Source organism: Astyanax mexicanus, chromosome 16, assembly GCF_023375975.1.
Source record: "Astyanax mexicanus isolate ESR-SI-001 chromosome 16, AstMex3_surface, whole genome shotgun sequence".
NCBI classification, from domain to species: Eukaryota; Metazoa; Chordata; class Actinopteri; order Characiformes; family Acestrorhamphidae; genus Astyanax; species Astyanax mexicanus.
This window is the reverse complement of record NC_064423.1, coordinates 15,418,007-15,445,914: the sequence shown is the minus strand read 5'-3', so window position 1 is coordinate 15,445,914 and position 27,908 is coordinate 15,418,007. Positions and strand designations below refer to the sequence as shown.

Genomic DNA, 27,908 nt, shown 5'->3' with positions numbered 1-27,908 from the left:
AAAATATTTAACTAAGTAAATGATCTGGTCAGGATCTAGGTTCAGCAACAGTGGTCAGACTCTACCATCATCAATGCTGCTGCAAGATCTTGGTGAAAAATTAATGCAACACTGGATTGATATAAATCTTAAAACATTGCAGAAGCTTATCGAAACAATGGCTTAGTGAATATGTGCTTCAATCAAAGCTAAATGCGGCCCAAGCAAATATTAGAGTGTCAGACTTTTTTTTTTAAGGTGGCCAGGCAGTGTATAACACATCTGACACACATATGTCAAAAATTAAATATTATTTTTTATCTGCTGTGTGAATGTAGCACACAGATTTAGAAGTAAAAAAAAAAAGTTGGTACCCAACAGCAATACTGGGTACTGGATCAGTGCTGTATCTCAGTTTGATATTTTCAAGTCCTTACTTCTACTGGTCTCTCACAGTGCTGTTAGTGCTGTTAGTGAGGCCAAGGTAATGAATAATACTGGATTAGTTCTGCAAGATAACAGCACAGACAAATGCACAGAGTGAAAGAGAGGCTTAGAATCATAACTGCCACCTGAGAGAGAGAGAGAGAGAGAGAGAGAGACAGAGAGAATGACTGAGGAAGGGAGACCCATAGAAAGTGTGTGTAAGAGAGAGAAAGAGAGAGAGACACCTATAAAGACATGGAAAGTGTGCGTAAGAGAGAGAGAGACAGAGAGTGAAAGATGCTAAGAGATATAGAAAGTGTGCGTAAGAGAGAGAGAGACAGAGAGTGAAAGATGCTAAGAGATATAGAAAGTGTGCATAAGAAAGACAGACAGAAAGTAAGAGATGCTAAGAGATAGAAAGTGTGTGTAAGAAAGAGAGAGACTGAAGGAGAAAGAGAGAGAGATAAACAGAGAGAGAGAGAGAAACCAATAAAGACATAGAAAGTGTGCGTAAGAGAGAGGAAGAGAGAGAGAGAAAGACTGAAGGAGAAAGAGAGAGAGAGAGAGAGATATGCTAAAAGATAAAGAAAGTGTGTAAGAGAGAGACTGAGGGAGAAAGACCTATAGAGACATAGAAAGTGTGTGTAAGAGAGAGAGATAAAAAGAGATAGAGAGATGTAGAGGCATATAAAATGTGTGTAAGAGAGAAAGAGAGAGAGAGAAAGAAAGAGAGAAGGATGGTAGGAGGGGAAGTAAATAAATCCAAACAATACATAATAACACCCCCTCCCTCCACTGGCCGGCCTGACAAACACCTGCCTCCATTCTCCTCATCCGAGTGTGTCTCGCTCCCTGTGACAGAGTCAATAAATCGACACACACACACACACACACACACACACACACACACACACACACACACACACACACACAGGCTGCAGCGAGCCTCTGGACACACTGCAGCCACAGCATACACACACAGACCACACTGTGCTGCTGCACCAGCCCACTATTATCAATACACACACACACCATTGCTGCTGCTGCTGCCACCACAGCAGCCCACTATCAATACACACACATATGTATACACACACACCGCAACCACATCAACCACTTATCAATATACATATCAGCCCTGCGGTCACCCAAAAACTCCTGTTCTTCATAACAATTTTACACACTGACACAAATCTGTATAAAAAGTGCCATTAAATATAATTTAAAATATATCATTTTTAAAAAATATTTTCCCCCCATACTATTAAGGTGTATCTGTTATGCACAATAGTACCATTTTTAAATGACCCAGCTTTTTCTAACTTTGTAAAAAGGCAAGTGTCACTGTACCTTTAAAACTAATTACATTTAAATTTATTAAAAATACATAATACTGCTAAAACTATGAACAAAATACAAAAAAATATATTAATTCAAAAGAGGAATTCAAAAAGCAGAACAAGTTGAAACACTTCTTAGCATTATTAGAAGTAATGGTTAGTAATAATTAATTTTCTTTATTATACTGTAATTATTTTTTACGTTTTACTTCTACTTCTTACGTTTTTACCCAGTTATCTGAACTTTCTACTCCAGGCATTTTAAAAACAACCTTATTAATCCTTTTTAATTCCACCAGGTTTTTATTACGTCTTCTCATCGTTAAAAAAAAAAAAAACTATCCAGATAAATCTCTCCATCAGAATAGAGTTAATCTGATTGTGGTTGAATGAGAAGTAGAAACATATACCATTTAAGACCCTATTGGTTTATACAATCCATCACACCTGTACATAACACTTCAGCAAGAACATAACAAACCTATGTAGTCTAGCAAATGTCCAACTAACCTTCTTTAATATATTTATATTATTTTACAATGCATTCATTTTCAATAGGAATATATGCAGCTGAAACAGAAAGACTAGAGCATGCGAAATGTATCAACAATATAATTGTAATATACCATTATAGTCATTATGGCTTTTAGAAAAATGTGCTTTCAAGTGCACTATAGGCTTTTGTCCTTAATGATGTTTTCCCCTTACATTAATTTTACTTTTATGCTTTAAGTAGTATTTTTAAAATCAGTACTTTTTTACACTTTTACTTGAGTAAAAGTTTGAGTTAATAGTTCAGCTGCTACAGAAGTATTTTAAACCCTAATATCTATACTTCTACCTACATAACTGTCATAACTGTCAATACTTTTGATGCTACATATATGAATATATGAGGATATATTGTACATGCTTATGCAAAAGTTTGGGTACCTCTATTCAAATCAAATCTGTTATTGTTCAAAATAAATTAACAGACATACAAAAATGAGGGAAGAACATGTTTAAAGAATACAAATACCTGTATCTGTAAAATGTAGATAGAAATATATTTGGCACCATCAAACCTAACGTATTATATTAAAGAATCATTATAACTTATGAAGTACTGTATGCGTCCCAGACTGGAGTCATTTAGAGTGGGAAAGTGGAAATCCTAAACACTCAGCATAGTACTACACAGACTACAGTTCTTGTTGTCACGCTGTGTGTATGTGTGTTTGAGTGAGTGTGTGTGTGTGTGTGTGTGTGTGTACTCACCTGAGGCTGCTGAGGGATATTTACAAAGCTGGGGTCTCTGGGGCCCACGCTGACAAAGCGCTGGGCGGGGGACGTGCTCGGTGTGGAGTAGGCTGTAGGGGAAACACACACACACACAAACACACACACGGCAAACATTAGTATCACAGACAGAGCAGCAGTACACTAAAAGCTGGAGTGTAAGCCAATGTCAGGCCTTAGGTGCTTAGTTGTATGATGAGTCATACACACTCACAAACACACACACAAAGCATGAGCTAATATCACACTCGTCACTCAGATACTATTACAGACACACACACACATATCTGTCTCTTTGCTTTTGCACGTCAAGCCTTGTTTTTCAATTTACATGTTTCCTTTATGGACAAAACAAATATTTATATTGTTTTAATTTTTCCTGAAAATTTGACAAATAGAAATGCTCCAAAATAATCTGGAAAAAAACTAAATCTTTGTCATAAGTGTAATTTTCTCATTTCAAGGCAATAAATAATTTTGTTTCTCTGATCAGAACTTTTCTCTTACTTAGCAATATAACTGTAAGATGAGGTAGCTAATTTTATGAATAATGCTCTTAATCCGTCTTCAAACATTTAAACCTAAAATAAGCAAACAAATAACCTCACCAATCAGTCAGTCCAAATTAAAGCATATAAATCTGTAATTTTTGCTTCATTTAGGTTTTATTTCCCACATTTTGAGACTTTGAATGTAATTATTTTAAGAAATCTTTATATGAAAATTGTACTTATCCCTTTGATATTTTTTTTTGCTTAATATAAGAATATTCGTAATTCACATATCATTGCTGCCTACTGAAAAATGTTTACTGCATGCCAAAATTTCTTGTTGAATGGACTAATAGAAACTCTTCAAAATTACTTAAACTATTTTTACACTTACTTCTATTGAAAGTTCTATTGAAGGTTTTATCTCTGAGTGTTTAAGTGTGCAGGGCTTACTTGGTGAGGTGGGAGAGTTGCCCCCTCCCTCGGCCGAGGTGGAGGGCGGTTTGGAGTCCGGCACGGGCAGCGGCACAGGCCTGGCCATGGGCGGGGGTGGCGGAGGGGGCAACATCGGAGTGGGCAAGAAGGGATTGTGAACCTTCCCCTGACTGCTCCCATTGGGCTGGAGTGAGAGAGAGAGAGAAAATCACTAGAAACACTTGAAAACCACCTCATATCTTCTTTTATATGCCCCCAGCCAACCATACACACACACACAAACACACACACACAAATACATATGAACACAGATACCAGGCACAAGTGGGCACAACAACAAACTCCCAATCTCATGCACAGACCACAAATCTAAAGTGTGTGTGTGTGTGTGTGTGTGTGTGTGCATCAGAAGTGTCGGTGAGACAGTGCTCAGCAATTTTCTGCCGCTCCTGGTCATAAAGAATTCTGCTGCTCTGCACTTTGGCGTCCATAATCTATTACCAAAGCAGCGTGCCGCCTCCATCCACAGTCAGGGCCACAGCAGAGCCCACAGCACACAGCTGCCCGCTCACACACACACACAAGCTAGATTTATCACACACAGTCCACACCACCGACTATACACACACACACACACACACACACACACACTGTGAATCTAACACAGCTCATGTCACAACACATCAATCTCACATGTCTGATATGATATGATATTAACACCTATGTATTAAAATTATACAATAATACTACCAATAATTCTGAAGTTTTTGGAAGTTAATGAACACTGCACTGAACACTGAATGTGGACGTGTATGATTTGTACCAGAGTCGCGTGTCTTTTTACATGGACAATTCTAGCCAGATCATGGGAATCATTTAGGGCATTTATTAGCAGAAAATGAGAAATGGCTGAAACAACAAAAACGATGCAGAGCTTTCAGACCTCAAATAATAAATAAAGAAAACAAGTTCGTATTCATAAAGTTTTCATAAGCGGTCTCTTTTTTTTTTCCCCAAAGCTATATATATATATATATATATTTTTTTTTTTTTTGTATATATGTTTTATCTTTTTTGTATATATGCTATTTTTTGTTAGTTTTTTCACATGTTCTACATTCAATTTATATACTTACCAATATACAGTGGGATACAAAAGTATTCATATCCCTTGAACTTTGACACATTTTGTCACCTTACAACCACAAACGTCAATGTATTTTATTGAGATTTTAAGTGATAGACCAACACAAAGTAATTTCACATAATTGTGAAATGGAACAAAATGATACAAGGTTTTCCAATTTTGTATCAAATATAAATCTGAAAAGTGTGTTTTACGCCACACGTAGCGCTTTGCATTCAGACATGTGTCTTAAAGAATACACAAGTGTATTGATACTGACACTAAATTACACATTGTTGGACTCTATAAATTATAAATAAAAAATAAATAAATTGATTGCACTGGATTTTATTTAGGGGGTTTGCACGTCACACTTGTCAGATTTTTATTTTATTAAAATTTGGAAACCATGTATCTTTTTTCTTCCACTTGCTTGTTGGTCTATCATTTAAAATCTCAAAAAAAATACAATTAAGTTTGTAGTTGTGACAAAATGTGAAAATGTGAGTTTAAGAGTTTAAGGGTATAAATTTATATTTTTACAGGCCACGATATCATTAATAGATACTGTGCATTGCCTCTTCCAGTACTACAATGCTACATTTTAGCTGTATCGCCCGCCCCTCGCTGCAGGTGTCTGGAGGGTGCTGCTAACGGCTCTTTAATTGAGGGGAGATTTTACATAATTGAGACACCCGAAAGATTTAGCCTGACTTGTAAACGCTAAGAATAATTGTGTTAATTTAAGAAAGTGCAAATAAGTGTGGGCTGATTAATTCATTCATTAATTATTAATTAAAATGTGTAACAAATGGCTTATACATCGGAAGCCATTACCAGTGCTAATTATGCGTGACATGTCAATCACTGCGAGCTGTGGCCTGAAGTCATTTCTGAAAAGTGCAAAGCCATTAATAGTCTACAGTATCAAACAGAGCGGGATTATAAGGATATGAGAGATATGTGCACTATGTGGACAAAAGTATTGGGACACACCTTTTAGTCTTTTTTTATTTAGTATAATCTAACCATATTTATTGCACTATAAAGCACATTCAAAATGTATGAATTCTACCAGTCAGGTTGTAAGGAGCAGTAAAGCCACTCTGTTGTAGTACAGCGTTATACAGGAGTTTCAGTTTAGTTCTCCAGCACCCTGACTGGGGATTAGCTTTGCTGCTAATCGTGCTAGCCACAGCACTTGCTCTTTTACCATTCAGAGGAAAGTATATCAGACAGTAGCCTGCATGTTTACTTTGTTAAAACAAGCTACATAGGACAAACCACTAGCTAATATCACCCTGGCATACTGGAACACTCAAGGTTCCTCAATGTAGCACTGTCGGGCGGCATTAGCCGCTAACCGCTGGAGGGTAACCACTAATGCTAATGCTACAGCCTTAGTCCTGAAGAAATTCAGGAATCTAAGCTTACTGTAACTAACCAAAAGCGTTTTACTCTCCCAAAATAAATGGTTTTCTGGACAGAAATCTGTGTAGATTAACATTCAGCGCTCGTTGACTTTAAAAGAAAATCTTTTGTTTACTCAGCTTAGCTTAACTTAGTTAGCTACCCTACTTCCCAGAGGCAAGACCTGCTGAATTAGAAGTTCCTTATAGTGTCTCTTAATTAAAATACGCCTTTATCTATCTATCTATCTGTCTGTCTGTCTGTCTGTCTGTCTGTCTGTCTGTCTGTCTGTCCTTAAAGTGTACAAAATACGGTAGATGTTTCACTGAGTACCATTGCCATATGCCAGGTGTATAAAATCAAGCACCAAGCCATAAAGTTTGAATTAGGGGGACGATATTCTAAACACATCACTGAATTCAAATCAGTTGGAGATTGGAATTGGTCTCCTAGTGCTAAGGAGCTGAGGAGCATAGTGCAGAAAAGTTTCCATCACTGCTGACTGTTCTACACAAGTTTCACTCCTGCTGTTAGAACAGCAAACAGGGGCCGACTCCACACTAATGTTAACAGATTTACAATAGGACATCATCATCAAAAGCTCCTGTAGGTGTAGGTGTCCCAATACTTTTTTTGTCCATTTAGTGTCTTCACTTCACTTCTACTAGTGAGTTTTTGTGTCTGTACATAACTGCGCACACACTTCCGAGCTAAGACAGGTTTCAGATGAAAAGTGCAAATGAAGAGTGTGGTGCAGGAGAGCGTGCTGCGTATCGATTCAGCGTCTAGACGCAAATATATCAACTATCCATCTGCAGACACGCAGTCAGAACCGTTTCCAGCAAGCCGGCCTTCACTGCAGAGGCTCTCTTTCTTTCCCACACACACACACACACACTAACACACACAAGCACGTTCAACACACATTCATGCAGCTTTAACACACATTCATATCCACTAGAACTACTGACTGAACAATAACTGAATTCAACTATTTATCTAACTATTTATTCATCTACATTCCTTGAAAGAAGTTCACAATGTTGATTCTAATGATTTGAGTGCCTTCAGCTACTTGACTTAACAAACTGCACCCATTGCTGACACAGATGTGCAAATGCACACACAGCTTGTCTTGTCATTGTAAAGATGTATTTCCAATAGAATAGAACTTTTTAAAGTAGGTAAGCATGAACATATACAGCTCTGAAAAAATAGTAGTTCGTCTCAGTAGCTAGCTACCTAACTTTCCCATTCCACCTTAAAAAGTGTAATAGACAGAATGTGGAATGGAAAAATAAAGATAAAAAAAAGATAAAAGTTGATAAAAGCTTATTTCAGTTTCCAATCATGGAGAAAACAAGGAATGAACAAGTATGCATACGAATGGCTTGCAGACACACATGAACTGGTAGGTACAAGACTTTAGGAGGGTGGGGCGTGAATATATGCAAAATTTTCCTTACGTTCAGGAAGCCCACCTGTCCTGCTTGCTGACCACTGTCAGGGCAGACAAGTTGGACAAACTCCTTGAGCGTCTCCTGCGGGTGGTAGCGGATGGCGGGGTGGGAGAAGTAGGAGCCGGGCTGCTGGATGATTGGCGACGTCGGGAAATGAAGACTTGACGGCGTGGCGTGAGGACTCGCTGGAGAAAGAGAGAGAGAGAGAGAGAGGAGAGAAAGTGGTCAGATTAGAGGAAGGAGGAGGGGGGAACAGAGGGTAGGTTCATGAAGGGAAGGGGGTAGGGGTAAGGTTCACACTGAAAAAGGTGATGCATTGAATTACGTAGAACCTCATTAAAACCACTGAAAAGTGTTAGTTATTTTAATATAATGTTAATAAAATAAATGAAAATGGTGGTAAAGCTGCTGTTTCTAACCTGCCTACCTGAGGCCCCGCCCACACACATCCAGATATTTTTGAAAACATATCTTGATTCTCTGCTCCTGTTGTTTTTACACATTTAAATAAATATACGAAATAAAGAAATACTGTGCATCTAAATGAATTGAATCAAGTTTTGAATTGAATGAGTGTTTGATCTCCTCTGTTAATGCAAAGGAGGAGGATTCAGAAAACAAAAACCAAAACTTCTCAAACTCATAAAATAAATTTTAACAGACTGGCACAACTGGTTCCTTTTTTAGTTTTAAAAATCAGCCGTCTAATGTTTAGATTAGAATCTTCAGCTTCACATGTATTTAGGTCTAGTTTGGCCGTTACACTGTTTTATTTAATATAACATAAAATTTTACTATTAGATATTAGTGTCCCCTATGTTTTACATTCTTTTTGTGGAGGCAGAGATTTTCAGAAAAAAACACATTTTTAAAAATATTGTGATACAAGGTGACATTAAGCCTAAAGCTAGTTAAGTATAACTTGGTTTGCATTTAATATCAACAGTGATTCTAACCTTATAATAAACCTAGTTTAATATATTTAAAATTGATTATTTAAATACAGTATTACTTATATAATACATTTACAACCTAGTAACAATTACTAAACAAAATTGGAATTTTTATTTGAAATAATGATTTTATTCATATGGATTTGATGTAAAAACATCTGCCTGGAGTAAAATGAGTAAAATCAATGCAGTGCTGTTTTCAGTCTGAGGTTGGGTTGCGGATTCACACTATGGAAAAATGAGATGGATGGATCAGGACACATGCAGATGACACACACACACACACACACACACACACACACACACACACACACACACACACACACACACACACACACACACACACACAGCTCTGGAAAGAATTACGAGGCAACTTACATGTCTATTTACAGGTATATGTTTGCGCAAAATGAACATTGTTTTATTCTATAAACTACACATACAAATATTGTCTTTGATAAATAAATAGAGCATTTATTTGAAGAAAATTAGAAATCAATATTTGGTGGAATAACCTTGGTTTTTAATCACAGTTTTCATGCATCTTGGCATGTTCTCCTCCACCAGTCTTACATGCTGCTTTTGGATAACTTTATTTCACTCCTGGTGCAAAAATTCAAGCAGTTCAGCTTGGTTTGATGGTTTGATGGCTTGTGATCATCCATCTTCCTCTTGATTTTATTCCAGAGCTTTTCAATTTGGTAAAATCATTTTTTTTTCCCTGAGCTATATGTATAGTTCAAACACACACCTATACAGACACATATACACACATTGAGGTTAAGCACTTTTTGTAACCCTGCTTGCTCTGTCCACACACATACACACGAACAAACACACACATACAAACACACACACACACATACACACACACACACAGTTATGAGGTGACACAGTAAGCAGCCAGTATCATACACAAACACGGATCAATATTTGCACACCCTGTTGAGCTAAAGACACACACACACACACACACACATAAACATGCACAAAAGCCCTTCTCGCACCTGTTCATAACAATGACAACGCACTCCACGCAACTACATCATTTATGTCAACAGCACTCCAAATATCAGCACTGCTATCAGCAACCCAGTGAAGCAACAGCACTATCAGCACAGTGTCCCCAGCAAATACACACACACACACACACACACAGATTACAAATACTTCATACATACTTAATACAGCAGCTTGTTTTTTTCCCTCTCTCTGTTTTTTTTTTATTAATGAGCTATTTTAATTATTACTGCTACAACTACTATAACAAGAAGTGTCATTATTACTTATTTAAATAAACTGAGCAATTTACTGATTATTTAGGCGCTAAACAATAAATGTAACAAACTGCAAATATGAATGAAGAATCTTAAAAAAACAACTTGTAGGACTTAACAAGTTTAAAAACTAAACTTTGTCTTTGTGCATTTAAAATTATCCTTGCCATCTGGGATCAGAAGGACTCAATTAGTAAAAAAAATTAGCTGGGCCATGTTTCTGTCTGGACTGGCTGTAGAAACTTATAATTATAATTAACTTATAATAAAGTTATAATAGTCATAGTAGTATTTATACTATACTATATATTTATAATAATAAATAGTAGAACAACACACATTTGAATCAATTACTTTTTTGCTGGATTTTAATCTATACAGAGCTTCTGTTTATTAACAGTAAGTTTAGAATTCCAGTATTTTGTCCAATGGTGAGCGCTAGCCATGGTTAGTAAGCGCTTAGCCAGTTAGCAATGCTAGCTAGCTGTGGTTAGCAGTGCTAGCAAGCTGTAGTTAGCAGTACTAGCCAGCCGCAGTATTCAGTGCTAGCCAGCCCCAGTTAGCAGCTAATAAATAGCTAATAAATGCCACCTGATAGCAATAGACTGAGGAACCCTGAGTCCTCCAGTACTTTACTGCTCCTTAATACCTGGCCACTACAATTTTTGGAGAAATTAAAGGATTTTGAGTGAGCTTTACAGTGCAAAAAATGAAAAATACAGTTAGAGTACTTGTTTCATCCTCGCAGGAAAACAGTATACAGCAGGATTAACTGGATAAGTGTTACAGAGGGATGACAGTGATGACCCACTGAGCTCCCACACCTTTCCGTGAGCTCGGAGGAGACTGACAGGCCTTTAATGGATCGAGGCTTATCAAGTATTTAATTGTAACCGGCACAATCTAATTAGGCGGCTCTTAATAGAGGTAATATTCGGTTATTGGTTATTAGTATAATGCGCGGGACGTGCGCAACGCTGCCTCTTTAAGCCTGTGATGTATTGCAGCCGAGTTAATAAGAGTCCGCACTCTTTCTCTTCCCCAATCTCCCTCTCTCTCTTTCTCTCTCTCTCGCGCAGCAGAGATGGTAAGCTGATACTACATAAACATTGTTAAAGCCACAGCTCCCTGCTGCAGTAATTCACTTAGCTTTGGCCTTGATTTATGGTTCTGTCAATAGAGGGTGACTGGAAACTCTGGGTGCTGGGGCTGAGATGTAGCCATTGTATTTACAGTAATAATAGAATGGATTGCCTTTTTCGTGCCCTTCTTCTCGTCGGGTGACGCTGCGTTTTGCTCTCTCTTTTTTTTGGTGCTCTCTGACGACGTCCTTTTTTTGGGCGCACAGGGAAAGAGGAACGTGAAGTTTGGGAGTGAGGAGGGACGGGAGACACGGGAAAGGAGTGCAAACACACACACTTAGCCATCCCTTGCTCTATTGAATTAGTCCTGCATGCTGAGGCAACACTGCAGTGGCTGCTGCTGCTGAAGCTGTAGCTAGAGCTGGAGACACACCGGCTGACCCCCAGCGAGACACACCCTTTCGCTCGCAGGGCTGAGTCAGATTTGCACACACACACATGCTTTATATACACACATACTCACACTCACACTTTAGCGGTAGGGGTGTAACATCGTAACCAATGTGCTTTTTACCCTTTTAAGTTTAAGAAGAGTCACTTAAACTTAATCAGCTTCACAATCGCATTGATGTTACACAACACTGATGGTCATTCATGCATTAAAATAGAAAACATTGTGTATTTGTCATTTTCATTCTGGGCCAAAAACACTGTTTCTGAGACCTCTCTATCTCTCTAGAACTCTCTAGTGTAATGCTGCCTAACCTGTGTCTTGTTTGCGTAAAATCCTGCAATATTACTCTTCTGGCTCAGTCCACATGCTTTCAGGTCTTTCACCTCAGACACAGCTTCTGTATCTCTCAGCTTGTCCAGAATTGCATGTCCTATTGTTACTTTTAAGATTAGGTCACATTTGTTTGTTTACTCATTATTATTATTTATAAATACTGATGTTGCTTGTTGCTATATTTTCTTATGTTTGGCTGCCAAACACAGGCTTTCCAAGTCTCCCGGAAGTCACAGGAGTCTACCGCATAACGGCTCCTCGATGCCTGCAAGTCATATTAAATATAATAAATCTTTCCAGAATCGAGAACTTTTTTCTTCCAAATCACATGTGTAAAAGAGAGGGACAGGGAGAGAAATGTGCTTCCCTTGTGTGCATATTCATAAATCACATGCAAAACAAAGTCCAAAGCCCAAGTCCAGGTCTGGGGCTCTTTCTTTGACACTTTGTCTCAGAGCACCCTATTTTAGCTTACTATAGCACATCGATCAATTGCGGATCGCACAGCTGGATTTAGGGGCGTGTCCGTGAAAATAGACTGTTGACAGGGTGTAAGATAGCAATGAGCATCGCGACGCACCTTGTGCAGGGTTTACGATAGTGTTTTTCTAATTCTGAGACTTTCTGTCCACTATGAAACCCAAATAGGTTCTGGGCGTGAGTAATTAGTATGCATGAGCTCATTAAGGTGTCAATTTTTATTGGCTGTTACTGAGGTTATGTGTGAAAATACGACAGCAATAAAACAGGAGCGGCACAATGAGTACCAGCACTAGGTTTTTATATCCTACAGACTTACATCATCAGCCATAACATTAAAACCACAGCGATTAATAGACAAACATCTTACGGTCAAAACATCTACAGAACCACTTCACAACATCAACTTGCAGGACTCTGATATATAGTTTTGGGTCATGTGCACCCATGCATGTGGGACATTAGGACCTAAACATGGGGCCGAATTACATAAGCATGTAGTTTTAATGTTATGGCTGATATGCGTATTAGGATAGATACAAATCGCTAAAGGTCAAAGCAGAACAGAACGCAGAGAGTCTGTGTTCAGTAGCTTTATTCCCCACTGAGTCGATCCATAATCCATCCGTTCACTTAATGAAACAATGGAGCAGCATATGGTTCCCGCTGCATTGTTCTAAGAAGTGGGTCCAACTGGCACCGGTGCTTCCTTTATCTGGAGGCAACGTGTCCAGACTGGATCTCTTCACAGCCTTTTTTCCCGAGCCAAACAAAACGATTCGTCAAAACGCTCACCTTCCTGAGGCTGAACCCTTACCTGTTGTGTAACTGAAATGGTTATTGGACGGAGTTCCTCACATTCTCAGGTGCTTTTAAAACCCTAAACCTGCGCTCGGCTTACCGGCCGACGCCAAGCAAAGTCCAAAATGTTCCAAAAGACCTCCTGCATCAATTATGCAAATGGGCCGAGTAAATTAACACGGCGAAAAAAAAAGAAAAAAAGAAATACACAGTTTTTTTTCTGCGACCTGACGTCGGATTCTAAGTGTTGCGGAATGATTGCCAATTACTCAAATGGCTTGCTCACGTGTCATATCCGTACTCGCGTAATGATGGATATATGGCCGGGAAATCAGGGAGTAAACAATGTTTGGCCGTGTTTTATATCCCAATGATTCCACAGAGGCTTTCTAAGCCCGTCTGGGGGCTCTCAGCGTAACGGAGGGGAAATAAAGAGGGGGAAACCCCCCGTGCTCCACGCCTAGAAAAAAAAAAAAAAAGTCCTGTGAAAGCGCAGACATGAGGAAGGAGGGCGGGAAGGAGGGATAAGGCTAATACCAGAACACACAGCTACAAGAGGGATAATAAAGCCTGGGAGACAAGCAGTGTGTCTTAACTGCAGACAACAGGCAGTAGAGCCGGGGGGGAGAGAAAACCCAGGCTGGAGCTTCACCACTTCCCTGCCTTTCAGCTTCTACTGGCCAGCGGGATGCTCCTCAGGAGCGTGGCGCCACCGTGCAGGAGAGGCCCCAGTCCAGCATCAAACAACAGGCCGACACAGAAAGAGAGAGAGAGAGCAGGAAAGAGAAGGAGAGAGAGAGAGAGAGACAGCTGTGTCTGTAATTCTCTGTGCTGTCTGTGGAGTTGCAGGGAGCACCATGGAGAAGTTTAAAAGGTTAAAGTCTAAGGGTTTCCTCAGGACAGCTCCAGCCTACTGGGAAAATAATACTACAAATGACACAATTCCAATAGAAATGGTCCAAACTAACATAAATCTCTTCTAAATAATCAATAATCAACTAGGTATAATCTCCAGATTATTTTTGCTATTAACTTGAGTATAATCTAATTTGAGCATAATCTGGACTTGTCATTAAAAACGTGTTTTCAGATAAAATTTATATTAATTATTGATTTGAAAAAAAAAATTTAACTAGTCCAAATCACTAGAATTAAAAAATTGAGAGATTTTGTAGGTCTTTCAGAATTTTCTTAAAAAGGGGAAGTTGCTGACACTGATGACTGATAATTGAATGACGTGTACTTTGGTATGATGTAAATATAGCTCGCCTGCTCACTGAAGAAGCCAAACGAGGAACACCAAAAAAAAGATCCAGATCCACCAGATCCAGATACAGAAGCCTAAGATGTTGAAAAATTGCATAAATTGCAAAGTTGCATAAATCTCAAAAGGCTAGGATTTTTGTCAGTTGCCTGCCTGACATTAAACCAAAAAATCTTGAGGATTTTTATTCAGGCATTGCATAAAAAGCTTTTATGTTTGATAAGGAACATTACTGGAAAGCATAATTGGAATTACCTTTAGTTTCATTGTGTTTGTCTAGTTTTTAATTATTAAGTGGAGTAGAGAAAAAACAGGCAGCTTCTCCAAGTGTCAAGATTTCAAAGCCCTCAAAAGTTATTTTACTGCAGAAAAAAAAGGGCTTGGTATCATCTACACCTGTAGCCTGTATGCGGGACCAGGCATTTTAAGGAGTTAAAGCAGATCAAAACAAATAAAAAATTGTATAAATGTAGGAAATTCTGTTGGTCGGTCAGTCACAGATTCTCTCTCAGAGTCTCTCTCTCTTTCTCTCTCTCTCTCTCTGCTGGGTGGCCCTGTAGTGAGTCTGAGGGGGGTCCAGCCCGACCCATATCTGAGAGGGTAAATATGAGAATGATAATGACGGGCTGAATGAAGGCGGGGCTCCAGCAGCTGTGGCCGCGAGCGGCTTCCTCTGTAGCCATTGTGGCGGCACCCGCTCTCGGACCACAGAGAAAGAGGCTCCAGATTAGTTCCACTTTACAAATCGCGTTGCTTCACTGATCTTTCGCTTCTCTCTCTTTTTTTTTTTTTGCAGCCCAGACTTTCTTTCTTCCAGACGTTCCCCCCTTTCCTCGCTGCCAACTTTTCCTGAAGAAGATATACAATACCGGCGGTGGATTATTGAAATAATAACTGAGGTGATAAAAAGAGAAAGGGCCTTTATTTCATGGCGGTGTTAGCAACAGGTCCCTCGCTGGGCCGTCTGAATAGCGGCGAAGGGGAGGGAGAGAGAGAGAAAGAGAGAGCGCTACAAAGTCACACAAGGATAAGTGAAGGAAAGGACAGATTTGGGCAGTTTTAAATATTCTGTAATGATTTGAGGAAAGCTAAGCTAGAGAATATGGAGCTATCGCTTCATGTTCACCCCCCTCTAACAGCTCTGCAGAGTTGGGGGAGGGAGAGAGAGAGGGATTTCAGCCAACCTGCTTCTCAACTTCACTTTTTTTTTTTTTTTTAAACGATTTTATTACTTTTTTATTACATTCATGGATTTGACCTGTCAGATATCTGTGTTAAGAAATAAACACACACATTGACTCTGCACAGACTCAATCAGGTTTAACCCTGAGACACGACACAACACCACACTGTACGTGTAAAACACACACACTCACACACACACACAAGCGTGAAGTTCAAAATCTGACAGGAGTGGGCTATCTCTTACTCACAATCTAAGCCTCTCACCAGGCTTTCCGCTTTATCGCAGTCCTTTCAGGTCAACATGTCAGTGAATATGAAGTATTTAATCTCTGGACTTTATTCAGCAGATGGACGCCGCCGACGGGAGCCGTTAAGGTTCTCTGAGACTGCGAGTCCTGAGCGTCTGCCAACATCAAGCTAAAGCGCCTCGTTTTATTTTAGGAAACATCACGTCGATCAAAAACTCGGCCAAGGATGGAGAAATTCATTAGTGTTTTAAAAAAGCTCTCTCTCTAAACTATGCGTATTTGTATATGTATATACACAAAATTGTGCAAAACTGGTGGTCCACTTTAAAAAAAAAAAAAAAATCATACTAAAAGCTCTTTAATTGGAGGAGTAAATATTAAGTAATAATCAGTAAAACACTAAATTATTAAGAATAAACACATATAATAACATTTACACATAGTCACTTAATTGATTAGTAGTGATTATACACTGTGTATAATAAAATATCTCCTCTCCACATGAGAATCTAAAAATAAAAATATTTATAATCATCATTAAAACACCTGGTTTGCTTAATCAGGTGTTAATAGTTATGATAGTGTTTACTTAAAAACAAGTGTTAAATCAGGTAAGCTTCTGATGGAACTGAACATTCGCACACTGCTTGGTGATATTCAAACTAGCGCCAATATCTACAACTACTTTCTTCAAACTGAGTCATATTTTTATATTATATATATATATATATATATATATATATATATATATATATATATATATATATACATTCAGAAATGTCAAGTAATGAAGTATAAATATATAGTTACCTTACTTAAAGTAAAATGCTGGTTATTGCTTCTTTACTGTGGTAATTACAGTATATTTCAGATGTTTTTTTTACTTCTTCTCCTTCTGTTTTAAATTTGGCCTTGTTACTTCTATTTCATTTTTAGCTTCTTTTAATTACAGCTTCTCATTGTATAAAAAAAATCTATCCAATCCTGATAAATCTCTCCATCCAGACAGAGTGAATCTGATTGTGGTTGGATGAGAAGTATTTACATATATACTATCTAACACCCTATTGGTTTTTACAGTAAGAACATAGGAGACGTATGTAGTCTAGTATAAAGATGATCCGTGGCTGAAGAGACTGAAGAGAACTCGAACTCTTGAAAAGTCCAACTAAGTTTCTTTAATATATTTACATTCTACTAAAATACATTCATTTTTTAATGGGCATATATTGCTGTCCAATTAAAAAAACAGCTACTTTACAGGAGAGAGATTTTCAATGGAAGTCAGTGTAAAAAGAGTCTATTTAAGGTAATTTTGAAGAGTTTCTATTGGTCCTTTCATCAAGAAATTTTGGCACAGTGTAAGGGACAATTTGTCTGTTCAAATTCTGTACTGAACAAAATCGATAAAAATGGAGATAAGTGGTTTTCACTGGACAATGATGATATGCAGCTGAAACAGGGAGCTAAAATGTTAATATTTTTTTCCCTTTCATTATTTTTACTTTTATACTTTAAGTAGTTTTGAAACCAGAACTTCTTTACACTTTTACTTGAGTGAAAGACTTGAGTTGATACTTCAACTTCTAAAGCATATTTTAAACCCTAGTATCTAGTATCTATACTTCTACCTACAGAGTAATGGCTATATATATATATATATATATATATATATATATATATATATATATATATATATATATATAAAATAAAATATATAGCCAAAATTATTTGACTCATTTAAATCACTGAACTTCAGAGTTTCCATAGAAGAGCAGCTCCATCCAAGCATTGCATCACCATTAATGTTATATATATATTATGTATATTGTATGTTATAACCCTAATCTGATCCCACAACCTGAAACAAACACACACACACACACACACACACACACAAACAGATTACAGACACACACAGAATGCACATCATACTGCATGATGTTTTCGCCCAAGAGGCAGCCGCCAATAACAGACTGAAAGAGTGTTGGAAAGTCAAGGATTAGGAAAGAGTCTCTCACTCTCTGTCACTCTCTATCGCTCTCTCTCTCCTTCTTTCTTACTCTCTCATACACACACACACACACACACACACACACAGCCTCCAAGCCTGAGCAGACCACTGATTCAGCCTCAGAGGAGAGAGTCCCCCGCACGTTTAATCCGCCCTGACCGGAGGGGGTACACGTTTAGGGTGAGGAGGTGTGGGGAGGGAGGGTGGGGAGCAAAAGGAGGAGGAAAAAAGGCGAGCTTTTTAATTGGCTGGGTTTGAGGGCTCTGGAGGGGGGCTTCAGGGGGGTGCTGGTAGGGTTTAGGTTTTTAGGTTTAGGGGGGGACCTCACCTCTGGGTCCTGTAATGACTGGCCGGTGGTGGTGTGTGAATGCCGTTCGGGGGGAGTTGGTCTGCGAAGGCACGGGGCTGCTGAAACCAGACTTCTCTGACTTCTTTAATGTGGTGGGCGACGGCATTCCTGGCAAGAATGATCGATAAGCGCAGGTTTAATAAGGAAAATGGCAGAAAGACACAGGCTGGCGCACAGGTGAGCGCGCGGCAGACAGTGCAGGAGTGCAGGTGTGATGTGTGTGTGTGTGTGTGTGTGTGTGTGTGTGTGTGTGTGTAGAGGGGGTGGAGGGTAAGACAGTGGGAGAGGAGAACGTAGCACCCAAACGAATCGGGGGCACAGGATGCATCACACGTGACAGAGCCATTCACTGCTAGAACCTCAATAAATCTTTAGAGATCACACATCAGAGATCTACATAAAATAAATACAGTACTAGTCAAAAGTTCTCATTTAACGATTTCCTATATTAAAGTAAATTAAAACTAAAGTCATCCAGACTATGAAGGAAAACATATGGAATCATGTGACTTGTGGTTTCTGAGGATATTAACTCTGTCTTTTCTGGGGAGGTCCTGATGAGAGCCAGTTTCATCATAGCAGTTGATGGTCTCTGCGACTGCACTTCAGGACACTTTTTTTTTAAATGTTTTCGTTACTTAGTTGAGCAGTTATTGTCATAATATGGATTAGAACATTCTTCAACTAGGGTTATTCACTGTATACCAACTCTACCTCTTCACAACTTTACAACTGATGCTCTCAAACACATTAAGAGGACAAAAAAAATCAAGTAATTAACTCTTGACTCCTGAAGTTTAGCACAGCTGTTAACTGAAAGCTGACTGAGAATATTCAGCCAAAATGTGCAAAGATGTCATCCAATCAAAAGGTGTCTACTCTGAAGAATCTAACGACTTTGCCCATGCTTTCATGCAGATGCTTGATTTAACAATTGTGAGTGTGTAAGTAATGTAAGTAAATGTGTAAGTAATAGCTCTTCAATAAGGAATGAAGGAATACAGCTTTCTCTAATGTAAAATAACACAAAATATATTTTTGGGCAGAAAACACAAATTAGATTACAGTATCCTTTAATTTTCCCAAAAAGTGTTATAATCCAATGCACCTTACTTATGAGTTTTAAAAGTCAGGTTGTAAGGAGCAATAAAGCCACTCTGCTGAAGTACAGCGCTGAGGTTGGAGCAGTATTAGCATTAGCCACTAACCACAGCACTAGATCTTACGCTGTTCAGAGATGAGTATATTGGACTGTGGTCTACACCCAGGGTTCCTCAGTGTAGCTGTCGGGCACGGTTTACAAGTGCTAAGCACTGCTGCTATTCGTGCCTAGGGCTGCTGCTAATCACCCCCCCACCTCATGCGCCTTATAATCCAGTGAGCCCTATGTATGACAATAGACTAGAAAAAAGAGGTTCCTTAGAGTACGCCTTATAATATGGTGCGCCTTATTGTGCGTAAAATATGGTACAGTCATTTTGTACAACATTTTGTTAAAGCAACTTGTCAGCAGTACTTAAATTAGGCCTACTAAAAACAAAGTGAATTTTAAAGTTGGTGAACTCTTGTTTGCAACTTTTGGAAAACACATTATTTCAAGTTTTTTATATTAATTAAAATTCATTCATTCAAAAAGTTGGCCTCAGAAATCAGGTACAGTAAATAACCTTTAAATTTTGAGTTGCCTCAACTTTTTTTTTTTTTTTTTACAGTGTGTGGTTATAAGCCTCTCTTCCAAGTCCCGAACCACACAGCTGAAAACCAGGAAGCAGAAGCTAGAGGTCTTTGACCAATAATGCACACGACTGTCTAAGGTTGCCAGATTCTGCTTACAAACTTTTGTTTGGCTTATTGGTTTTGAATGTCGCTTCATTGCATCATAATTCGTAGTTCATAATTTGCATAAACTGAGAAAACCTTAACTCGATTTGTTTTATTGTTTTAAATGTGTGAATTTTAGATAAGTCTAATAGTAGGTGGTAGATGAATGTGGCATTAAATTTCTAAAGTTCTGAAGTACACTCTTTTAACTTTCTTCAATCCACAGTGTCTCATTCTAAATGTCTATATTTTGTCTAAATTTTGGGATCTAATGGAGAAGTACATTTGCTCCCGAGATCCTGCACCTGCAAACACCTCAGAGCTGTGACATGACTGTTGGAATGTTAGTGTACACTAAAAATAATAGATAAATTGTGGCAATACCCACCCACTGTGTTAATAGTCTTTCAATTCAAATTAGCAGCCGGAATAATCAAACTGAATCAAATTACTGCAAAAAAAAAAAATCAGATTTCCTGATGCGCCCAATCCTGTCCTAAAGACGTCGTAACTGAATCAAGTCATTCTTAGGTCAGAGATTTACACCTTTACCACACACAGCTCCAACTAATTATCAGTGTGTGTTTATGAGCCCCTCAGTGCTGAGTCAGTCTCTTATTTCTCTCTCTGCTCTACAACTCGCCCAGCGTTCAGAACAGCTTCATACAAATACTGGCAAATGACTTTAGCTGACACAATTCAATCAACTGTGGATAAAGCTCTTGTAATGGTTTTAGCCCCCTGCCCATGCTCTCCCACCTGACCACATGACCAGCAGGGCATTTTTGGAACATGAGGAATACACACTACACACTACGACAGGGCGTTTTTTTTATATCCACATGTATGGCATTACAAATTAAGAATGTTTTGAACTTAAAACACTATATACAGCTCTGGAAAAAAAGACACCACATATAAATAATGAGTTTCCTTGATTTTACCAAATTAAAAACCTCTGGAATATAATCAAGAGTAATAAGATGGATAATAACAAGCCATCAAACCAAGAAAAAATGCAGAGACTAAATCAGTTTCTCTGATTTTGCTATTTATAGGTATAGGTTTGAGTAAAAATAACATTGTTGTTTTATTCTATAAACTACAGATAACATTTCTCCCAAATTCCAAATACACATATTGTCATTTAGAGCATTTATTCGCAGAAAATAAGAAATGGCTGAAATAACAAAAAAAGACGCAGAGATTTCAGACCTCAAATAATGCAAAGATTAAACAAGTTTAAATTCATTAAGTTATAAGAGTTCAGAAATTAATATTTGGTAAAATACCCTGTTTTTTAGTTACAGTTTTCATGCATCTTGGCATGTTCTCCTCCACCAGTCTTACACACTGCTTTTGGATAACTTAATGTCACTCCTGGTGCAAAAATTCAAGCAGTTTAGTTTGGTTTGATGGCTTGATCATTCATCTATTATATTCCAGAGGTTTTCAATTTGGTAAAATCAAAGAAACTGATCATTTTTAAGTGATCCAGAGCTGTATATCTGTAAGTACCTGTATGCAATAAGGAATTACTGTTATATCTTCACTACATCACTGGATCAATTCTTATGGCGCAGGAAATAAAGTGAAAACAATGACAAAAAAGGCTTAACACACAGGTATGCATGAACACGCACACACACATACACATGCCCACACACACGCACACACACACAGACTACAGGTGATCCTGATATTCTGAGCTAGAGAAGATCAAAGATACAGACTGAGACAAAGCCAAGCTCTGTGGTTCCTAAACACCAAACCACATCATCTACTCATCACTTTTACTCATCCTGAGAGTGCAATGAGACTGACTGACATACACACACACACTGACTCACTTCTTACACATCCAGCCTGTTCACTGTGCCAGTGTGTTAAATTTCTCTTTACGATGCTGCAGTGGCCACACACACACACACACTTGCACCACAGATGTCTCTACTGTTGTTACTTTTTCCACTCTTTTGGCTCTTTTTACTCAGACAGTAGAGTTGTTCAGGGAGTGTGATTTTTTTTAACTCTTCATAACTCCTGATAGGAGAGACCGCATCACCTACAATATTACAATAGGACAGTAAAAACTGGATTTTATGCCCAGATTTTGTTGCAAGAAACCTTTGTTGCACAGCTTTAATTTGACGATAAATAATTTTATAACTACACTATGTTCAAACGAGCTGCTCAGATGTAGATGTACATGTGTGCTCAGCTTTGTGAGCAACGTTTAAAGGAACACTTCATTTTAAATGGAGATCCACAAACAACATCACATGAGACAATACAAAATGGCACAATACCTAATAAAATAAGTGGGATTATGTATAAAGTTGACTCATGGAGAATTATTGCCTAACGAAAATAACTCTTTGGAGCACCCAAACATGAAACATTTGGCACCATGCCAAAGTGGAATAGAGGGTTATAAAGCCTCCTCCTCCAGAATTGAGCTGTGAACTGTTTTATTTCTGCGCCTCACATTCAATATATTTGACAAAAATTATTCTCTTAATTTTTAGATTTTCCATTTGTGCATCTTGTAACAAATGCAAGTTGAATTAAACCTGATACCTGATTAGATCTAATATTTGTTACAATATGAAAAATAAATAAATAATTAGAAAATTGAGAGAATCATTTTTTTTTATTCTGATAAAAGACTGAACAAATGGATTAAAATCAGACAATTAAAAAAAGACCTCTGAAATTATGCTTGTGACAATACTAAAAACTGGTAATTAAACTTCACTAAATTATCTTTACTGAAAAATTTAGTAACATTTTACACCCAATTTTCTATTCTATGTCTCAGCCCAGTCCCAAACGAACTTTGGAGCACTTGTGTTGAGAACTTGATATATTAAATATACTCCTTTTATTTGAGCTAAACTGCTGATGAGGTTCAGTTTAATCTGATATGTGAGCCAGATAACACTAATAACCACAGCAATAAACAAACGCTGTCTCTGCTGCTCCATGCTGTTTACACGCACGTGTGTGCTGTGCTCAATGCTTGCATCTGCGCAACTCCCAATGACAACACAGGGTTTTAAAGCTCAGCAGCAAATTTTCAGCATTCTGTGTTAAAGCAGCTTCGCTATATTTACTTTCTTGCTCCCGAGTCAGACAGCTCTGACCAATCAGAGGACACAAAGTGCTTGCATGGTTTAATGGTGCGCATTTTGGTGCGTAAAGGTTTAGGGCCTGCGTGAAACCAAACCAAGTAAACAAACTCATCGTCTTGTATTTTTTATTTTTTCTTGGTCTCATCAACATACAGTCATATGAAATGATCAGTCATTTAACTGGGTTAATGTCCACAATTTTGTCCATACAGGCTATAAAAAAGCTGAGGGAGGTGGTGCCACATTTCATGTTCTGGTGATGTTATGGAGACAAAAGCTGTGAGAGGTGATCAGGTGGTCATTAAAGCCTTGAGATGAGCCTTCAGCAGTTTTAACTGTCTGTTAGATGTTCTTCATTAGCTTGTGTCCTGAGTTATGATTCCAGAAAACAACACAAAGTGAGAAGAAGACGCCCGAATGTATGAAATTATCCTGTATGTAAAGTTGGATGTACCAACACAGCGCACTGAACTGAACTCAATAAATGTGATGGAACTCTGGACCTGGACTTGGACTCGAGTAAAGCGAAACAGTTGAGTAAGACCAACCAGACGAAAAACAGAGAACACACACTGATTTCATGGCCAGATCTGAGCGTGTGTGAGTGTATGTATGTGTGTATGTGTGTGTGTGTGTATGTGCTCTGATGGAGGCCTGAAGTCTGCGAGTGAGTAATGAACACTTGAAGAGGTTCTGTCAGTTGGAATCAAAGCTTGGCCTTGCTCAGCACTTTCTCTTCCGAGCCGTTATTACGCACCCGGCACAGGGCCTGGCCTGTTCCTCTCCTCCTTCTCTTCTCTCTCTCTCTCTCTCTCTCTCTCTCCTAGTCTGACAAATTGACAGCGTCTGTGTGAGCGATTGTGGATTGTGGATCGAGCGTGTCTCTCTCTGCCGCTGACCGTCGTTACCGTCCTCCAGAACATGAGTCTGTCCAGCGCATCAATCAGCACTGAGCACACACACACACACACACACACACACACACAATAGCAGCAGACTACAGTAGCACAGCCTCCACCGATACTTTCTCAATATTATTTACATACAGAAAGTACATGAATATGTCAGGCTTTTAAAATATTTAAAATTATTATTATTATTATTATTATTATTATTTATTTATTTATTATTTAATTATTTTTTAAAAATTGATCATGGCTGTGTACTTTTAATTATCACCCAATAAGCCTTTAACAGTTTAGCACAACCAATCATATTGAAGGAAAAGCACATCATATGAGATACCTGTCAGTCAGTCAAATAGATCATTTGCAAACACCATCATTTTAAAACACATAAAGCTGTATAAAGCTAGGAAATCTGTCTTATTTTTGCAAATTCTGTATAATTTATGTACTGGTACCACTTTAAAATAAGACTCCTTTAAAAGGGTTTATAAATACTTTATAAATGAGTTTATTAATGGTTATATATTAAGTTGTAAATACTTTAAAAACATAAACAACAACACCTACAACGCATAAATAGAAAGAACATCTGTGACAATTACTTTTTTTAAATATATCCAAAAAAAAGTTTAGTTATTTATTTTGTTATTATAGTTAAATGAGTAAAGTTATTAACAGAAATGTTAATGATAACTGTTGGAAAAGAAAAGGTACACGACAGGTCTGTTGCCCTTTTTATTTATGTGTTGTAACTGCTTATTAACAGTTTATCACTTAATTAATAACCAATAATATAAACTACTTTATAAATTATTTATAAACCCTTTATAAAAGAGACTTATTTCAAAGTGATAACATTTTCCTTATCTTTACTATTATTTTAATCCCATTCAGATTTTTTAATGCAAGTGAGTCTGATGAAGAGGCACCATTTGGCAATTTTCACTTTTTTGCCAGTGGTTTAGACAATAATGGCTATGTGTTGAGTTATTTTTAGTTATTTTTTTATGTTATATAATATCTTTAGTGTTGCCCCATGAAAAGATAAAATATTATATATATAATATTTTCATGGGGCAACACTAAAGATATTATATAACATGAAAAATAACTCAAAATAACTCAACACATAGCCATTATTGATATGAAGATATTATGTATATATATATTACATTACATTACATTACATTACATTACATTTCATTTGGCAGATGCTTTTGTCCAAAGCGACTTACAATAATGAAGTACAAAAGTAATAGGAATTTAGATAACCCATTTTTAGATAGGGCTTAAAGGAGGTCGAAGGGAAATAAAGGGATAGAGAAGTGAAGGAGGGGAAGAAGGAAATGGGGTTAGAAGTAGTTAGTGTGTTAGGAGAGTAAGTGCTCTTTGAAGAGCTCTGTCTTCAGGAGTTTCTTAAAGATAGCGAGAGATTCTCCTGATCTGGTAGTGGAAGGTAGTTTGTTCCATATTGGGGAACTCTGTATGAGAACAGTCTGGATTGCTTTGTGTGAGTGTTTGTTTGGCAAAGCGAGGCGACGTTCATTGGAGGAGCGCAGCGGCCGGGAGGTAGCGTAAGCCTTCAGGAGTGAGTGCAGGTAGGAAGGAGCCTGTTCTGTCATCACCTTGTAGGCGATTGTAAGAGTTTTGAATTTGATACGAGCATCAACTGGTAGCCAGATGAGCTCAGTGAGCAGCGGGGTGACATGTGCCTGTTTTATATACATAATATATATACATATATACCGATATATACATAATATCTTCATATCATCCAACAGTAAGCCTAATAGTCCTCACTTAAAAATGTGTGATAAAGAAAGAAGGAAAGAAAGAAAGAGTGTGAGAGTGAGAGAGTGTCAGAGGCACGATGTGTCCTGTTTGCTGACTGTGAGCTATGTGAAACATGGCCGTCGTCTCTTCAGAGGCCTCTCTGGTCAGTTCATCACCTGACACCAGCTACTCCAGCTATGACGGGCACGCTGCCTCTGAGATCAGGTTTTATAAGGACAGGCTAATTATAACACACTACAGCCACCAAATACAGATAAACAACACACACATACACACACACACTCACACATACCTTAAACCAGAAAGACAATGTCCTGACAGAAACACTGTTCTACCAGCGGTCAGCCCGGCGCTGAACAAGACGTGATCAGATGGAAAAGTATTAAGAACTGCTGAATAATTAAACAGGTGTCAGTCACAGCTCTCACACACAGCTCTCTTACACACCACTTTCACTTCACACCTTCACACAGATCAGATCAGATCACCACTTACTGCTGCGTTATAACCAGTAATAACTGAATCACCAGCTCTTTACTCTACTTAAAAAATGGCCTTATGCCATATCTATCTCTATATCTCTTTAATATAGTCTGGATACTGAACCATTTGTGTTCATATCTATTATAATTTGAATTTAACAGAAATATAGTACCAGTGAATGTTTGGACACACCTCTTTTCATCTAATGTGTTATTTTTGTCTTTCTTTTTATGATATTTTTACACTGTACATTTAATATTAAAGAAATTAAAGCTATACAGGAACGCATGCAGAAAAATACAAAACTAGAACATATTTTAATCTCAGTCTCTTCATGAGGTAGAATCACCTGGAATAGTTTTCTCAGCATCTTGAAAGAAGGAGTTCCTGGAGGTGTTGAACAATAGTAAGCTCATTCTGGTTGACCAGCATAACTAAGCTGGTCTACCAGCAAGACCAGCTTGGTTATGCTGGTCAACCAGAGTGAGCTTTTTTGACCAGTCTACCATTAAGACCATCCTGCCCAAGTTAGACTGGTCAAAAAGCTTGGTCATATTGGTGGACCAGTACTAAAAGGCTGGTCATTCTAGCTTGGTCACGCTGGTCAGAAATCTAAGTCAAACAATGCTAGTGGACTAGAAAAGTCATTCTGGTTGAGGAGTTGGTCATACTGGTTGACTGGCTTAGTCAGTTTGGTCTTGCTGGTTGATCAGCATGGCCTTTGTCAGGTTAGTCCTACTAATAACCAAACAGCTGTATGTTCATCAGTGTAGAAGAGCTTTTATGAGTTAAACAAAGTGCCGCCAAACCCAACTCCTACTTCCCACAGGCTGACAAAAACACAAAAACTCCCCACAACACATATAAACATGTCACACGGCCATAAACACACAGGCTCAGATGCACTCGGCTGGATGAGAATGAAATCATGCACAAACACAGATCGCGAGGGGTTTGACATCAGGCTGGAGGAATGGACTCTGGGGGAGGAGGAGGAGGAGACAGACTGTGTCCAGAATCACAGGGAGGGAGGAGAGGAGGACTCGCCCGGACAAAACAAACCAATGAACAAGACAACCAAACAAACACCAACATCAAGCTGGACGCCACAGCGAGAGGCCGCTCCCTCTGGGATGGGCATGGGGTGGTGGAGGTGGTGGAGAAGAGGGTGGGGGTGAGGGGTGGTGAAAGGAAAAGTGACGTGGTATTACCTTGTCTTGAGATGAATGAACTAGCTAGCGAGCCACGCAGTTTATATCCAGCTTTGAAAGACGAGGGAAGAAAAGAAGAAGAGAAGAGAGGCAGGGTGAGTAGAAGAGCAGAGCGAGGGTTAGCTTAGCAGATTAGCTTCTCACTCCGATCCCACTGTTCTCCCATAGA

At 38.4% G+C, this 27,908-nt stretch overlaps 1 protein-coding gene across 8 annotated transcripts in view; it reads right to left on the bottom strand.

Moving 5' to 3' along the window:
• The window catches only part of nfia (nuclear factor I/A), a 234,427-nt gene that overhangs the window by 19,350 nt on the left and 187,169 nt on the right, over positions 1-27,908 (bottom strand). For 2 of the 8 annotated variants that reach the window (XM_015603325.3, XM_015603326.3), the window contains exons 7-11: positions 27,740-27,790; positions 18,368-18,496; positions 7,955-8,133; positions 3,971-4,136; positions 3,006-3,097 (exon numbers count right to left, since the gene is read on the bottom strand). In XM_015603325.3, the coding sequence (XP_015458811.2) occupies positions 3,006-3,097; positions 3,971-4,136; positions 7,955-8,133; positions 18,368-18,496; positions 27,740-27,790 (617 nt within the window). The remainder of the gene's footprint in view (positions 1-3,005; positions 3,098-3,970; positions 4,137-7,954; positions 8,134-18,367; positions 18,497-27,739; positions 27,791-27,908) is intronic. The other 6 variants (XM_022669621.2, XM_007240077.3, XM_022669622.2 and 3 more) reach the window with 3 other exon arrangements.